At 41.4% G+C, this 17377-nt stretch overlaps 1 protein-coding gene across 1 annotated transcript in view; it reads right to left on the reverse strand.

Moving 5' to 3' along the window:
- The window catches only part of SNTB1 (syntrophin beta 1), a 292673-nt gene that overhangs the window by 156943 nt on the left and 118353 nt on the right, over positions 1 to 17377 (reverse strand). Inside the window, exon 2 of the mRNA XM_002710756.5 lies at positions 8641 to 8857. Coding sequence (XP_002710802.2) covers positions 8641 to 8857 — 217 coding nt within the window. The remainder of the gene's footprint in view (positions 1 to 8640; positions 8858 to 17377) is intronic.

Consider the following 17377-nt stretch of genomic DNA (forward strand, 5'->3'; position numbering starts at 1 on the left):
TGCCCTACGACTGTGTGCCATGTACCTGGTTAAGATGGGCCTATGAAGATGCTGCCAAGGTTTATCACAGGTGCCTTCCAGAGGGTCAGCTTGAGCCATTCCTAGGCTTGAAACACAGCTAGGGTGGCCAAGGAGCATTGCACTATAAGGTAGGTGAGTAGAGCCTTGAACCCGTTCTGTTTCCAAACTCCTAGCATCTGAGCCTGTGTTGGGATGGGAAGCTTCTCCCATCTCCCAAGATCTCTGAAATGCCTCTGAAGTCATTCTTGCATTATCTAGGTGAATACATCTGCCTTTTGCCTATTCATTCTCATTACCTTATCAAAGGTTTTCTTGGACACATCTTTGGTTATCTCTCCAGAACATTATTTTTCATTTTTTCAAAAGTTTTATTTATTTATTTGAGAGGTATAGTTACAGACAGTGAGAGGGGGAGAGAGAGAAAGGTCTTCCATCTGCTGATTCACTTCCCAAATGGCCACAATGGCCAGAGCCAGGAGCTTCTTCCAGGTTTCCCACATGGGTGCAAGGGCCCAGCCACTTGGGCCATCTTCCACTGGTTTCTCAGGCCATAGCACAGAGCTGGATTGGGAGGGGAGCAGCCAGGACTTGAACCAGCACCCATACAGGATGCTGGTACTGCTGGTGGAGGATTAACCTACTGTGCCACAGCACCGGCCCGATTTTTCATTCTTTACAACATGTCTAGGCTGAGGATTTTCTTTCTGCTTCCCTTCTGATTATTTATCACATATTTAATGTGGTTCTCTTTCTCAAGTTTTACTATAAGAAACAAGAGAAGCCACGCTGTACCTTGGTTTAGATATTTCTTGATTCAGATTTTTTTTTTTTTTTTTGGACAGGCAGAGTTAGACAGTGAGAGAGAGAGAGACAGAGAGAAAGGTCTTCCTTCCATTGGTTCACCCCCCAAATGGCCACTACGGCCAGTGCTGCATTGATCTGAAGCCAAGAGCCAGGTGCTTCCTCCTGGTCTCCCATACAGGTACAGGGGCCCAAGCACTTGGCATCCTCCACTGCCTTCCCGGGCCACAGCAGAGAGCTGGACTGGAAGAGGAGCAACCGGGACTAGAACCCGGTGTCCATATGGGATGCCAGTGCCGCAGGCGGAGGATTAACCAAGTGAGCTATGGCGCCAGCCCCTGATTCAGATATTCTTCCACCAAATATCCTCGTTGCTCATTCATCAGTTTCTTTTACCATAAAACACTAGGACATGATCACAATTCAGTCAAATTCTTTGCCACTTTATAACAAAGATAGAGCTTTTCTTCCCTTTTCCAATACTATATTCACTTCTATTTAAGCTCTCTCAGAATTGCTTTCACCATCCATATTTCTACCAGCTTTCTAATCATGGACCTTGATCATTAAGATTGAGGATTTTTCTACAGCTCTCCTATGCTATTTGTTACAGCAACATCCTAGTTTTTGAAGCCCATTTCCATTTTAGTGTGTTCAGGTTGCTACAACAAAGACTGGGTTATTTGTAAAAACAAAACAAAAAAACCAGAAATGCATCACTCCTAGTTCTAGTGGCTGGAGATTCCAAGGTCAAGGCACCAGCAGACTTGGCATCTAGTGAGGACTCCACCCTCATAGACAGCACATCCTACGTGTCTTCCTAGGGTGGAAGGGTAAGCTGGATTCCTCGAGCCTCTTCTACATGGTCATTAACTCCACTCATGAGGAACTGACCTCACAATTTAATCACCTTCCAAAGGCCCCATGTTCTGATACTACAGCTCTGAAGATTAGCTTGCAACATACTTGTTTTATGAGCAAACATTCAGACCATTACAGATAGGAAACCTAGAAGTCAGAGGGAGAGGGGGAGAGAGGGAGAGGGGGAGAGAGGGAGAGAGGGAGAGAGGGAGAGAGGGAGAGAGGGAGAGAGGGAGAGAGGGAGAGAGGGGGAGAGGGGGAGAGGGGGAGAGGGGGAGGGGGAGAGAGGGGGAGGGGGGAGGGGGGAGAGGGGGAGAGGGGGAGAGGGGGAGAGGGGGAGAGAGAGATAGAACTAGAGAACGAGAACAATTTACCAAAAGAAAATAAAGGGTAGAATTGAGACTTAAGTCCATACTGTTTAACTTCAAAGCTAGGGTTTTATTCATTATTATCAGCATGTATTTCATTAGATTTCTGCTGTAGATATTTAAAATGTGTCTATGTACTGTGGCACCATTATATATTCTGTTAACATTTTTTTTTGTTTCCAAAATGTAATGTCAACCATGCTCTCTTAGCAATAGTTTATTATGAAGCCACAATGTGACCAAGAGTAAAGAAAATACAAATTATGTGTGTGTGTGTAGTATTTTTTCTCTTAACAAGAGAAGAACTTTCACAAACAGAAGCTTACTGAGGAGGAAAGACAGGTATAAACACTTCATCAATATTTAGTCTTGAGGCATTAAAGGAGGGAAACTGTCAGTAGTGTTCAAAGTTCAACGAGTATGATTGAGAGCTCTATGTAAGAGGTGTGTGTGTGTGTATGGGTGGCAGGAATGTACCCCCAAACACAGAGAAATGAGAAAACTAAGCTAAAGTATTATTATTCTTTTGTTGGTAATCACCAAATAACTATCTGTCTCTATGTCACTAAACTAATGTGTATCCAAAACTCTGAAGTAGGAGATATGAAAGCAATTTCAGGAAATCAGGACTGGAAAGTAATTAAGGTTAATAAGGAGAGACCAAATCCACAGTTTGTTTTTTTTTTTTCCTTTTTGACAGGCAGAGTAGACAGTGAGAGAGAGAGACAGAGAAAGGTCTTCCTTTGCCGTTGATTCACCCTCCAATGGCCACCGCAGCTGGCGTGCTACGGCCAGCGCATCGCGCTGATCTGAAGCCAGGAGCCAGGTGCTTTTCCTGGTCTCCCATGGGGTGCAGGGCCCAAGCACTTGGGCCATCCTCCACTGCACTCCTGGGCCATAGCAGAGAGCTGGCCTGGAAGAGGGGCAACCGGGACTAGAACCCGGTGTGCCGGCGCCACAAGGCAGAGGATTAGCCTGGTGAGCCGCGGCGCTGGCCAAAATCCACAGTTCTTATCCCTATCAGAAGAACAACTATGTAAACTGAAGGGAGGCTAATTAGCCATGAAAGGAGGGAGAACCAGATAAACCCCAGGCTATTTACCTATAGTCCAAAAGACAGGGAGTCTTGGCAAAGTAATGGTCATATTGGCAAGGCTCTCACCATCCTAGAAGGGAGGGCTTTCAGCTGCTTTATATAAAATGTTTCTTAAGGTCTATTACTATCTCATGTGTTGATTGCACCCTCACCAAGCAACTTTAGTGACAGCTTAATTTCTCATGTAGCTTGCCTACTTAGAGGAAATGTATTGGGTAGGCCACCTGGAGAGTCCACATTATTTGAGTTGCTTGGCATCCCAGAATTCTGCTTACATTTGCATTTATCTCACAACACAGTCTGTCTGTAATAGAAGGATGTGGAGCACATAGCCACCTCAGACTTACCAGATCACATCTCTCTGAATGACAGTGTCCTGAGTGGAGCTTTTCCATTCCAAACAGGACAGCATGTTCAGTCAATTTATTTCTGTACCATGAATAGAGATGTATAGTTTTCCAAGAAAGGTTGTGTATATCTCTCCATAATTTAACCATGAAAATCTACAGCAGAGTCAATTGTACAGTAGTGTATCAGTGATGACTAATGCCTTGTCAGCTGCCCACGTTGGTTCAGCTGCTCTCAATTCAGTATCAGGCTTGGTTAATGGATTATCTTGGCTTCTTTAATGTTTCTATGTCTGTCAGGATAGCACTATGCTTTTATTTATTCTCTTATTTCCAAGCATATTTAGTGGAAGATTTCAAAGAATAGACAGTTGCATTTTTTGAATGCCTACTTTATACCAAGAAAACTTCCCCAAGTCTGGTGCATTAACAGAGTAACTTAAAGAGGCATAGGAACTGGGTAGGTTGTGTCCTATTCTGGATCCGGTTGTTACAACAAAATACCCGAGACTGGATAATTTATAAAGAGTAGAAGTTCTTTTAGATTACAGTTCTGGAGGCTTGGGAATCCAAGACCATGGAGTCAACATCTGCTTAGCTTCTGGTGAGAGCCTCGTGCTGCATCAAAACATGGCAGAGGGCCTTGCATGGTGAGGCAGAGAAAGCATGTGTGCTCAGACCTCTCGCCCTCTCCTAACAAAACCACTAGTGCCATCATGGGGCTGCCACCTTCATGACCTCCCCTAAACCCAGTAACTTCTAAAGATCTTATCTCCACATATCATCCTCATAGGAACTTCGGGATTAAGTTTCTAATACATGAACTTTGGGGGACATATTCTAGGAGGTATGCAAATTGGTGTAGGATTGCTGGAACATTAATCATGAGATAAGCAGAAACTGGACAGTAAGGAAAGAACTAAAACCTAGTGAGGTTTATGCAACATTGAGTAGTTTAGATATCCACACAGGTGACAGGGAGCCATTGACCAAATTCCTTGGCTTGCCAGGAGAAAAGCAGATGGTGGGGGATGTGCAAGGAACAAACTAGAAACAAAGCCCGTGGTAGGAAATATATCTAAATTCTCAGAATAACTGAGATGTGGCCTAGACTAGGGTAGTCTCTGTGAAGGTGAAGAGCCAAATATGAAAAGTGAGCTATTTAGAGTAGAATAATAATTTTAAAAGCCTGTGTTGTAATCATTGACAACCACTAGCAGTGACATATTCTTGTGGACTCAGTGCCTGCTGAGTGACCTTTTTCACAGAAAGAGCAGCAATCCTGCCTGCTGTTCCATGCCTGTTTCTACTTGAGACATTGAAGATTTGCATTTTTAATACGGATTGCAAGTGGCTGCATTTCATCAACCAAGGGACTTAGCCCCTAGATCTATGGCATTCACCACAGTCCTCAGGTCTTAGCACACAGGAGACCATTAACTCCTGGTCAAGATGTTTACAGTTCAGGTGCGATTTTCTGCCAGGTGTTCAAGTCAGAGGTAATGGGGGAAATGATTCAAAAATTGGGCTTGGTGTCAGCCAGCCCTGGGTTTCAATCCCAAATCTATTGCTTACTGCAACTCTCACTTCTTAGTGAAGTTTCATTGTCTTTCAAATGAAGATTACAATACTTACTACCTAGACCTGTTATTTGGATTAAATGAGATTCTTGCTTAAATTCATGCATACATGGAGCAACTAAGAGTACACTATGGGTCTAGCTGACTACAATCTGCACTCTTTTTTGTTTTATTTTTAGTATCTGCCTTATTTTCATTATTATTAAGATATAGTACAATTTTAGTTGATGTTCCTCTTTTGGCCCAAGAATTATTCTGTAGAGGTCTTTAAAAATCTGAGAAGGGACAGGAATGTGGTGCAGTGGTTAAGATGCCATTTGAGATGATCATATTCCATATCAGAATGCCTTGGTTTGAGTCCCGACTCTGATTCCAATTCCAGCTTCCTGCTAATGCATACCCTGGGAGGCAGCAGGTGATAGCTCAAAGAATTGGGTCCCTGCCACCCACATAGGAGACATGGATTGAGTTCCTAGCTTTGGCCTGGCCAGTTCCAGATCTTGTGAGCATTTGGGGAGTGAACCAGAGGATAAAAAAATCAATCTATCCATCTATATCTATGTATCTATCTAACTATCTATCATCATCATCTTTGTCTTTGCCTCCCCAACTTTTAAATAAAATGTTTTTTTAAAAAACAACAAATTCAAGAAGAAAGGCTTTCTTTGGTTTGATTTTGTTAGTTATTTTCCAGTTTTATTATACTATCAACAGGGGATGCTATTTGTATTCAAATTTCTACCTTGTGGAACTTACAGCATTTTCTTGGTGGCCAAATCTATAGTCAATTTTATGGATGTTCTCTGTGTGCTTGAAAATAAGGTAGATTCCCTATTATCAGGGTACAAAGTTTGCAATGTATCCAAAGCCACCTTATTAATTGTGTTGTTTGGGTCTTCTATATCCCTGCTTATCTTTTGTTCTCCACTTCTGTCTTGGACCGAGAGCGGTATATGTTAAATGTTCTAATGTGAGCATGTTTCTGCCTATTTCTTCCTGTATCTTTTGTAGTTTCTGCTACAAAGGTTGCTGTGGTGGTATTTGATATACACTCATTATTGGTGACTGTTCCTTGTGAATTCTAGTTTTAAGCATAAATCAGTCCTTCCTTGTCTTATTATGTGCTTTCAGTCTGCATTTTACCTCACCATATACCAAGATCAAAATCAATGCTTTGTGTTGTTGATAGTTAGCATTTTCTTTGTATGCTTTTTGCCAGTTCCTATATTTTTCACCTTTTAAAATCACTTAGTACTAAATGTGTCTCTTGTCATTCAGTGTAGAGTTGGGTTTTGCAGATTCCAAATTTCTGACTGTCCAGCATATAACTGGAGGTGCATAAAATATTTGTTTCCCCTTTCTTTTTATTCCTCAACTATAGGAATGCCTCACTTAGGCTCCAAATTTTGGTAACATCAGTTTTGGACCCATGTGGGCCTGAAAGACCCCTCCTGAGCCATCTGGCTTAGCTGGCTTTTCATTTTCAATTCTGCCTGCAGACCCCAGATCAGGCATTCCCCATCTCCCACATGGGAAGCCCTAAGAGACATCAATGGCAGACTCAAAGAGTGATAATATATAAATTCACAATTTACTCTCCTCTACTGAGTTGATACACAGACTAGAGTTTCTAGCATTTGGATGAAGGTATTTCCAAAATACTCTTTAAACTCTAGCTAAATGATTTAGAGGCTTATAAGCTCATTGCTGGAAGAAAACCAAGAAATCATTTACTTAAACTCTCTCCAATATATGAATCACTTCTATGTTTTTTAGTTCCTGAATTTGTTTTGGAAATGGTAAACTGAGCCTGCCACCTATTCTTTATGCTTTGAGGTCCAGTTATACTTTATACTAGCTATATGATATTCGGAACTTAGAAAGTCAGCCTCAATTTTTTTGCCTGTAGATTGGAGACAATCATTGACTCACTAACTGAATCCCGTATGTGTAAGGTAATACTGATAAGGAGAATTAATTTCCTTGCCAAAGAGAAACCTCTACTGGACTCCTGTAGATTGGATTCCTGCCTGTATCAATATAAAGCCAATAAAATTATCAGTTCTTCCATTTTTCTAGTAAAGCAGAAACTATCTTTCTTTAATGTAAAATTTCCCAATTATTCAATATGGCAACTAATCCCAACTTCTTTAAAACATTAGACAGATCAATTAAAAAGCACCTGTAGAGTACCACTCTGCAGTTGGTGGTCTAAATCAATTAGCTTAACGCCTAACACAAGACAGACACTTTATCAATTGTGAATTCATCTAGTCTGAAATCTTCTATATTGGATTTGTGGGAGAAAATATTTCATTGTATAGGTAAGACGCCATGGAAGAGAAGAGTCACAATATTCAAGACATCAACTGTGACCCAGGAAAGCAGTGGAAATCAGAGGAGGTCGGAACAGAGAACAAGAGGTGAGTGATTCATCCATGACCCCTGCCTCCTGCATTTGTGTGCTCTGTTTTCTCTTTTGCTGCAACTTGCTAGCTTTCTTGTGTGACCAGCTGATCCCTACATAGATATGCCTGACACAGGAGGAGTGGGGGAGTGGAACTGTAAGATCCTGCAGCTGGCTGGAACCAGAGGGCCTTGCAGATTCTTTTAGAGGAGGCTTAATGGTGAGGAGAATGAAGAGACATTGAGCCTGGAGCTAAAGAGGCAACTTTCTCCTTCCTTCCTTCCCTTTGGTCTTTCCCTATCAGCAACTCTGAACCCAGTCAAATATTCCTATTCAGAAGGAATATTCTGAATAGGATCTGTCTTCCCACATGTTATAAATGAGGACCGGTAGAGGTGGTCCTATTTTTAACACTTCAATATGGATGCAAAGGTCACCAAGATTCCCCATTTGCTGACCTAACTGTTGCCTGTCCTCTCTGTATCTCTCTCATTTTCCTTCAAGTTTCATGTTTTCTATTCAGATGAGTCAAAGTAAGATTTTTAGGGAAGAGAGAACCAAAATATGTACTTTACCTTGGCTGTACTCCTAGTACTTACCATGGATTGGGTGATATATCTGTCCTGTGGCATGCAAAGTCATGAACAATTTCAGAAATGGCACTACAGGCTTGGACCAAAGATACTCCTTTCTCTTTCTTGCACACAAGGAGAGGTTTGTAGCAAAAAACAGCTTTAAGCCTTGTCTCACTGAATCTCCAAGAACACACCTGTCACTGAGGCTCATAGTGGCACACTTGCTCGTTGTTATCTGACATTAATAGCAACTATGACTATCGTTCACATTCACGAAAGGTCTTCCAGGGGTACTTCATACCCAAAAATATATCTATGTCAATTATTTGCATCTTACAGATGATAAAATGGAAGCTTAGTGTTTTAGAAAACTTGTCCAACCAATGTCATCTGACTGGCAATGGCAGAGCTCAGAAAGACACTCAGGACCTGATTCCAATTTTTCACCTCTTTCCAGAATCATAGTAAATCTCAGGAAACCACAAATGTTTTCAGAAGCTGAACCCAAGCTGACAGAAAACCCCTTTTCACCTCTGAGGCCAAACTGCTGCTGAGACATTGAGGGGAGATTTAGTACTCCTTACCGGTTCTCAGGGTCAGCCAAAGCCATACTCCGAGTGACGTAGCACATTTTGAGGGGGATGCTTTTCCGGTCTCTATGGAAGGAGAAAGACTGTGATGACAGAGGGTCCGAGGAGCTGCCTCCTAACCGAGGGGACTCAGGTGGTGGTGTTTCCCACCCGATCTCTGACACAGGCGATCCTTTCTTCACATAGGGCGTAGCTTCCCGCATGTACTTGACTGCAAGGAAAAACACAACAATAAGTACTTTCAAGTATCTCTAGACAGAATTTCTGGAACCCCTTTGTTTTTGAAAAACTTATCTTGGAGTGGCAATAAGAGAGGGAGATGTACAGTTTGGCACATGCTCAATCGGGTTTACCCATAATGGTGAGTTACAAAATGAGCCAGGGGATTCCAACTCAATCCCATCAAGGTGGCATGTACCAATGCCATCTCACTAGTCCCAGTGATCAATTTCTGTTCACAATTGATCATAATGATAGGACTAAGAGTCAAAAGGATCACATAACCAAAACTAGTGTCTGCTAATACTGATAGAATTAAAAAGGAGAGAACAATCCAACATGGGAAGCAGGATACACCACAGACTCATAGAATGGCAGATGTCCTAAACAGCACTCTGGCCTCAGAATCAACCCTAAAGGCATTTGGATCTGGCTAAAAAGTCCATGAGAATATTTCAGGCATGGAAAGCCAAGACACTCTGGCAAAAAAAAGATAATACCTAAATGAAAGATCTCTGTGAGTGAGATCCCAGTGGAAAGAATGGGCCATCAAAGAAGGAGGTACCTTTCTCTAAAGGGAGGAGAGAACTTCCACTTTGACTATGACCTTGTCTAAATAAGATCAGAGTTGGCGAACTCAAGAGGTTTCCATAGCCTTGGCAGCTCATGACAAGAACCTCCGGTGATTACTGACATCATAAGTAAGAGTGTCAATTGTTAAGTCAACAACAGGAGTCACTGTGCACTCACTCCTCATGTAGGATCTCTGTCCTTAATGTGTTGTACTATGTGAATTAACGGTATAACTAGTACTCAAACAGTACTTTATACTTTGTGTTTCTGTGTGAAATCTTTACTTAGTATATACTAAATTGATCTGTATATAAAGATAATTGAAAATGAATCTTGATGTGAATGGGATGGGAGAGGGAGCAGGAGATGGGAGGGTTGCAGGTGGGAGGGAAGTTATGGGGGGAAAAGCCACTATAATCCAAAAGTTGTACTTTGGAAATTTATATTTTTTAAATAAAAGTTTAAAAAATGGAAAAAAAAGAAAAACTTATCTTGGACAAGGTCTTAATACTGAACCTCTGAAATTCTGAACAAGATTCAGAACTTCTGTTCCCCTCAATATAATTACCTTATTATTTAAATTATATATCAATGTGGATTTTAGAACTTGCTATTATAACGCCTTGCAGTTGAAAATTACTTCTAGCTTTGTACAACTATGACAGGCTTTGCATTTCCTGTGTAAAAGCTTCCATTTCTGGTTATAAAAGGCTGGGAACAAATAGGCAAAGATTGAGGAAGCACAACTTAGGTTTAAAGACATATGACTTTGTATAGAAGGAAGGATGGATCCAAGAGGCCACATTCACTACCCAGGACACCTTTTTTCTGTTGAGAAGGAAGGATAGTACTAGAAAAAAATCTATGCAAAAAAATACAAATAAAACATACTTTATAGTGGCACAAAATTATAAGAGAAAAAGCAGTGCATATAAGAGCAAAAAAATAGGTTAAATAGGTTGTAAAACTTAGAGGCGGATGCTGTGTCTTAGCAGGTAAAGCCAACACTTGCAGTGTCGGGATCCCATGTGGGCACCAGTTTGAGTCCCGGCTGCTTCACTTCTGATCCAGTTCTCTACTATGGCCTGGGGAATCAGCAGAAGATGGCCCAATTTCTTGGGCTCCTGCACCTGTGTGGGAGACCTGGAAGAAGCTCCTGGGTGCAACTCCAGCTGTTGCAGCCATCTGGGGAGTGAACCAGGAGACAGAAGCTCTCTCTCTCTGCCTCTTCCTATCTGTAATTCTCTGCCTTTCAAAAAGCAAACTTTTTAAAAAATCTATATAGTCATTTTTTAAAAAGTAAGGTAAACAAATGTGTTTATGTGGAGAGACCCATTAAAAAGATGATTTGTAGAAAAACCAAGTAGACAGAGGTCAACAGCCTATAATCTTTGAATAGAAAATCAAGAATATGCTAACAGATCTATAATTGGCAGAATTTGGACAGAAATACAAGAAAAATATTAACAATAGGTAGCTTTGCAAAGAATTAAAAGTGAAGGAGGAAAACTTTTGACAATTTATTTATTACCCTTTATAGAATTTTTGTTTAACTATGTGCACATATTACTTTACAGGATTTAAAAAAAACAGGCTTAATTTAAAAGCAAATGGAACAGACTGCATTTCTGCTCTTTGATATGTTTGCCTCGGTATTAAGAAGTTATTTACCAATTCTGAATTTGAGCAGCTTTTGAGTTGATAAGGCAACCAGATTCTTGGAACACGTGACATGAACTTCCCTATTTTACTCTGTCACCTGCATACTCTGGTTCTCTACTGCATAGGGGGATGTGGCTAAGTATCCCACAGGCATTTGTCACACAAATGGCTGTGTTGGAATGTGTGCGCACTAGGAGGCATTTCTTCCAGATTGATGGGTCAGTTTCTATGTTTATGGAGACTACAGAGATGTATAATATGTAGGTCTCATACCTGGATGTTACAAAATCATGGGTGATTATAGTTGGTCTTGCTGTCTCATCCAGATACCTCTTGCCAAATCCTAGCTACTGTGTGCTGGTAGAGAACAACTCATAGCTGCTCTCTTCTTTGGGGAGCTGTCCTTGGCCCAGAAGAAGTCACCAAGCCTGGGAGACTACAGAGTTGCTGACCCCCAAGACAGAAGCTCTACTTCTAGGGAACCCCAGCTGAGAGAAGGAGACATGACAAGTCAAAATAAGATGAGTTGGTTTTTATAACAGGGATAAAAAAAGCAGCCTTTGAAGAACCTATGAATAATAAATGAATCCAGGAACATAAAAGACAGGTCAGGTTCACAACAATTTAATAAGCAGATCAAATATATTCAGATGTATGTAATATGGATATGCACTCATATTGGAGACTGCATCACAGATATTAAAAAATAACCTTAACACAAGACAGAGGGAAATTCACTTAGTACCAACACATATTTTAAAAGATCAACTGAATAGAAATGCAATTAGAAGGAAATAGCTCTACACTTGCCCCAAACCTGGTAGCACAGGTTGTAATTACATAGGAGAAAGATTATTCAGACTGTACATGTTATGGAATAGTGTTTATTTTTGGAAAATATATTTTAAGAAGAATACAGACACACCTCAGAACAAATGCAGAAAATTTAGAGGGACAGATTTAAGCTGTCCAAAGCTGGAATAAATAGAAAACTCCTTTGAAGATTTTTTTTTTGCCATCTCTAAAATCATTTTAGTAGAAGTTAGCACACTGTATACAGCTTTGTATACTATAGAATTATATCTCTTGATATGTTTGAAAATCAAGTATTAGCTGAGATGGGTTGGAGACTTTTCCTATGACTTCATGACTGTCCCTTGGCTGGAGTGGGGGATGTGTGTTTTAAGAGGGAAGGATGCTTCACAGAGTAGGGGGCATTTTCACTTGGCCTAAAAGGGTGACATGGATTTTAAAAAATCAGAGATAAGAACAATCCTTCCTTTAATAAACTATTTTTTTTTGATAGGCAGAGTGGACAGTGAGAGAGAGAGACAGAGAGAAAGGTCTTCCTTGTCTGTTGATTCACTCCCCAATGGCTATTGTGGCTGGTGTGCTACGGCCAGCACACCGCGCTGATCCAATGGCAGGAGCCAGGTGCTTCTCCTGGTCTCCCATGTGGGTGCAGGGCCCAAGGACTTGGGCCTTCCTCCACTGCAGTCCCGGGCCACAGCAGAGAGCTGGACTGGAAGAGGGGCAACCGGGACAGAATCCGGCGCCCCGACCAGAACTAGAACCCAGGGAGCTGGCGCTGCAGGCGGAGGATCAGCCTATTGAGCCGTGGCGCCAGCCCCTTCTTTTATGTACTATACTCTGATGCACAATTTTTGTAATTCCATAGGAAAAGAAACTCAAGCCTCAGTTTGGAAGGGAGATAGAGAAGGAACATTTACTATATACTTAATGATATGTCAGGTATGGAACAGGTGCTTTACATATCTGCCCACATTCAAGCTTAAAAATAACACTTAAGGTCTCATTTTACACATAAGGAAACTTAGGCACTTGAGAAGAGATGAGCAATGTATATTTTGTTAATTGAGTGGTCATGTGTGAAGAAGCAATATAAAGATAAATTGATATTCTTTTCAACTTCTGCTAAAAAGAAATGCCTCATAGGGCTAGTCTACTTCTTGTGCACAGTAGCAGTTTTACAGATTATGCTTTTTAGGTCAGTATTATTATAGATATCAGCATACCACCTGACAGATTTGGATCTTGTTTTATAGGGAGTAACGACAGTCATGGTGGCCTATGAGTAAGATGGTGGTAGAATGAAAGACTAGCTTTAGTGAGAAATGGAAACTGAGATTGGGAAGATATTAGGAGTAGAACCACTAGTTCTAATGCCATGTTGTGAGGGGGAGTTATTGATGGAGATAACTCAAGGAATGCTCTAAACCTGCATATGGTATAAAGAATCACAGAAATGTATAGTTTCATGGGCAGAAGCATGGGAAATGAAGCACATGTGAACCTGGAAGTAGACATTTACCAAATAAGCACTCCCTATTTTGGTACAGCATTCCAGAAATTTACAAAGAAGAGAAAATGAGAACACAGCAACGCCTTTAAGAAAGTACACTTCACTGGTAATAATACTCCATAAAAGTATTAACTTACCAACTGAAAATAAAAGCAGAGAAAATAAAATTACAAGTAAAACGTGATAATTATTCATTCATTCAAAGTTTATTGGTCAGTTTTTAGAGGCTGAGGATTATGAGAGATAAGAAATAGTCCATGATTAAAATAGGCTTTAGCTACAAAAGGAAGAAGGGAAGTAGATGACATGACTGCTTGGGTTAAATCTTAAACCTGGTTTAAAAAGGCTCCAAACTTTGGAAGTCTCTGAGGCTTTGAAGAATCAATGCAAATCCTTTTTAGAAACTTAATTCTAGCCTTTTAAAAATCTCTTTGAATCATTTTCAAGAACAAGAAGTATTGAATCAAACAAAAGTTTGCACACAAAGAAACAAAGTACCATGAGCAAGAAGTAGTTTAAACAACTAAAATCTGGGAAACAAACATGACCTTATTGATTGGTCAAAGAACCAAGAGGAATGTTTACTACTGCAATTAATAACAGAATTCAAATTCCAATAGACAGATATGCCAAAAGAAGGATTAAAAAGTAGACAAATTATAACCCCTATCTTTTTGTAGCACAAAGATAAAAAGTACAGAAAATGTGAAATAGCAATTAAGGGAATGTGAAAGATGAAGTGAAAAGGTCTAATATAGTTTTAACTGGAGCCCCAGAAAAGCAGGGTATCGAACAGCCTAATAATTTTCCTGATGCAAAGACACCAACCAACATGTTTAAAAAAACCTAGGTTGATGAACACCCGTGAAAGCTTCACCATCAGGACAAATAGAAATAAGGTATTCACATTTATACATGGTGTAGGCTAAACAGATTAACTTTTCCTACAAACTGTTTCTTCTGAGCTTTTTAGATGTCACCTCTGCCTTTTCCTAGTGTTGTCAAAAATTCTCGGCAACCACTACACAAGTCCTGAGATCTCTGACACCACCAGAAAACATATCATCAAGACCAAGTTCCCAGAGACCGGTGTGTGGCTCAGTGGATTAAATTGCCACTTGAGATGCCTGCATTCTTTAACAGAGTTGCAGTTAGAATCCCAGCTGCTCTACTTCTAATCCAACTTCCTGCTAACATGCCTGGGAAGACAGTGGAAGATGCCCTTGAACTTGGGCTCCTGCCATTGAAATGGGAGACCTGGATAAAGTTCCTGGCTCCTGCCTGGTCTAGACCTGGCTGTTCTGATCATTTAGGAGTGAATCAGGAGATGAAATCAATCAATCAATCTCTCCCTCCCTCTCTCTGCCCCTGTGTCTCCCTCTGTAACTCTGCATTTCAGATAAACAAATGTTTAAAAGCATTAAAAAAAAGACCAAGTTCCCATTATGAGGAAGGAGGAAGAGGTGAAGAGGGTTGCATCTTTCTTCCATGAAGGGCACTTTTCAGAGATTGACATACCACCTCTGATTACAACCCACAGACCAGGACTTAGTCACATGGCTACCCCTGGGTAGGAAAGTTTTCTTTACTCTGAACAGCTTTGTGGCCACCTGTTTAAGAACTGGTGTCAAGAGGAGGTGACAGCCGGCGCCGCGGCTCACTAGGCTAATCCTCCGCCTAGTGGCGCCGGCACACCGGGTTCTAGTCCCGGTCGGGGCTCCGGATTCTGTCCCGGTTGCCCCTCTTCCAGGCCAGCCCTCTGCTGTGGCCAGGGAGTGCAGTGGAGGATGGCCCAGGTGCTTGGGCCCTGCACCCCATGGGAGACCAGGAAAAGCACCTGGCTCCTGGCTCCTGCCATCGAACAGCGCGGTGCGCCGGCCGCAGCGCGCCGGCCGCGGCGGCCATTGGAGGGTGAACCAACGGCAAAAGGAAGACCTTTCTCTCTGTCTCTCTCACTGTCCACTCTGCCTGTCAAAAAAATAAATAAATAAAAAAAAAGAGGAGGTGACAGCTGTGGAAGGAAAATAAAATAGATATTAGGGAACAACTCTCAGCTTTTGCCGCAGGGAGACACCCCTAATTCTTTCACAGCTTAACTAAATATTACAGCACATACACACAAGTAAGCACGTTAGAGCATCCAATATACAATACAATGCCTATGTTTTTCATTCTTTGCTGAGTGTCTCTTGTGCACTACTTCATTTAAAACTCACCACAAGTGAGGATATCAGCATTGTAACCATCCCCATTTTACCAAAGACACATAATAGAGTGCATATGTCACCATGTCCAAAGTTGAAGCATCTGGGAAATGCGAGATGCATGAGCCAGATCCAGGCAGACTATCTCAAGAATCCTTGTTTTTATTTTTTTAATTTTTATTATTTATTTATTTATTTATTTATTTTGACAGGCAGAGTGGATAGTGTGAGAGAGAGAGACAGAGAGAAAGGTCTTCCTTTTGCCGTTGGTTCACCCTCAATGGCCGCTGCTGCCGGTGCGCTGTGGCCGGCGCACCGCACTGATCCGAAGCCAGGAGCCAGGTGCTTCTCCTGGTCTCCCATGGGGGGCAGGGCCCAAGGACCTGGGCCATCCTCCACTGCACTCCCTGGCCACAGCAGAGAGCTGGCCTGGAAGAGGGGCAACCGGGACAGAATCCGGCGCCCCGACTGGGACTAGAACCCGGTGCACTGGCACCACAAGGAGGAGGATTAGCCTATTGAGCCACGGTGCTGGCCACAAATCCTTGTTTTTAACCACACATATATAGTTTCTCACAATTCTTCTTTTGAACTAATCAGGTGTGTGTGTGTGTGTGTGTGTGTGTGTGTGTAAAGCACTGTTTCTGTGTCTTGGGAGAACACATCCAATTAAGAGGCTGTTGCATGTAACATAAGAGAGCTTGGTTTTGTAAGCCTGAACTACTAAACTATGGCATTTCAATAAACACCTTTTAAGACACAATAATATGTATTCATAATAGAGGGTTTAACCTGGCAGAACTGAATAGCCCCTGTCTGCATAATTACGTGTGCTTACAGACAGCAATTTCAGGGAAAGAGTTGTTGAAACTGATCAAGAGGCAGCCAGGCCCAGTTCATGGTGCTTAATAATCAGAACTAATTAATAAAGCATGCCCTTTTGGGCATCATGAATCAAAAACTGTGGTTGAGCAATTAAAATTCCAATCTTTACTTGCAAATAAAGGGGAGGAGAGCATTTAAGAAACGTTCTTCAAACCAGTAATCCACCAAGTCACTTGCAATATGTTGGCAGTTCTTCATTTGATGGACAGGCAGTTGTAAGGCTTTCAAAAGAACATTCAATAAAGCCCAAGTTTGCTAATACTCCAAGTTGCCACAATTAAATCTTTGTTGGGCAGCCAGATGACATTTGAAAAAAGCACACATAGGCTACTAATGAGGAAATGCTTTAGGCAAATCCAATCAGCTCTCCTGCCAGGCTTGTTTCTAAGGAACCAGAAGGCCCATATGAAATGTTCAAGTTTTCTTTTATAAAAACAAAAAATAACAGAAACAAAAAAATAGAAAAAGGATTTCCAGATTACAGGAACAAAAGAAACACTTCATTACTCTGGGGTATGTGAACACAAAATGTGCATTTTCTAACGTGATTAAGGGAAAAGATCAGCTAGAAACAAGAAACTTGGGTATTCAGACCTTCTGTGGAACATTCAGGTTGGGGACATTTTGCTAACAAAATGCAATACGAAACTATCCCCTAACGGCATTTTCCTAAGTTATTTCAGAGAGGAAAGACACAGAGGGAGATCATCAATAGGTCTAAAAAGACCAAGAGATGATGAAAAACATACTATACGTTTCTCAAACCTACAGCTAATCTCTCAGGAGTCAGAGTAGTACAGTGGAAAGAGAATTGGCCCAGGGAACCAGGGACCCAGGGACCCAGGGACCCAGGGACCCAGGGACC

The sequence above is a fragment of the Oryctolagus cuniculus genome, chromosome 6 (assembly GCF_964237555.1).
Source record: "Oryctolagus cuniculus chromosome 6, mOryCun1.1, whole genome shotgun sequence".
NCBI classification, from domain to species: domain Eukaryota; kingdom Metazoa; phylum Chordata; class Mammalia; order Lagomorpha; family Leporidae; genus Oryctolagus; species Oryctolagus cuniculus.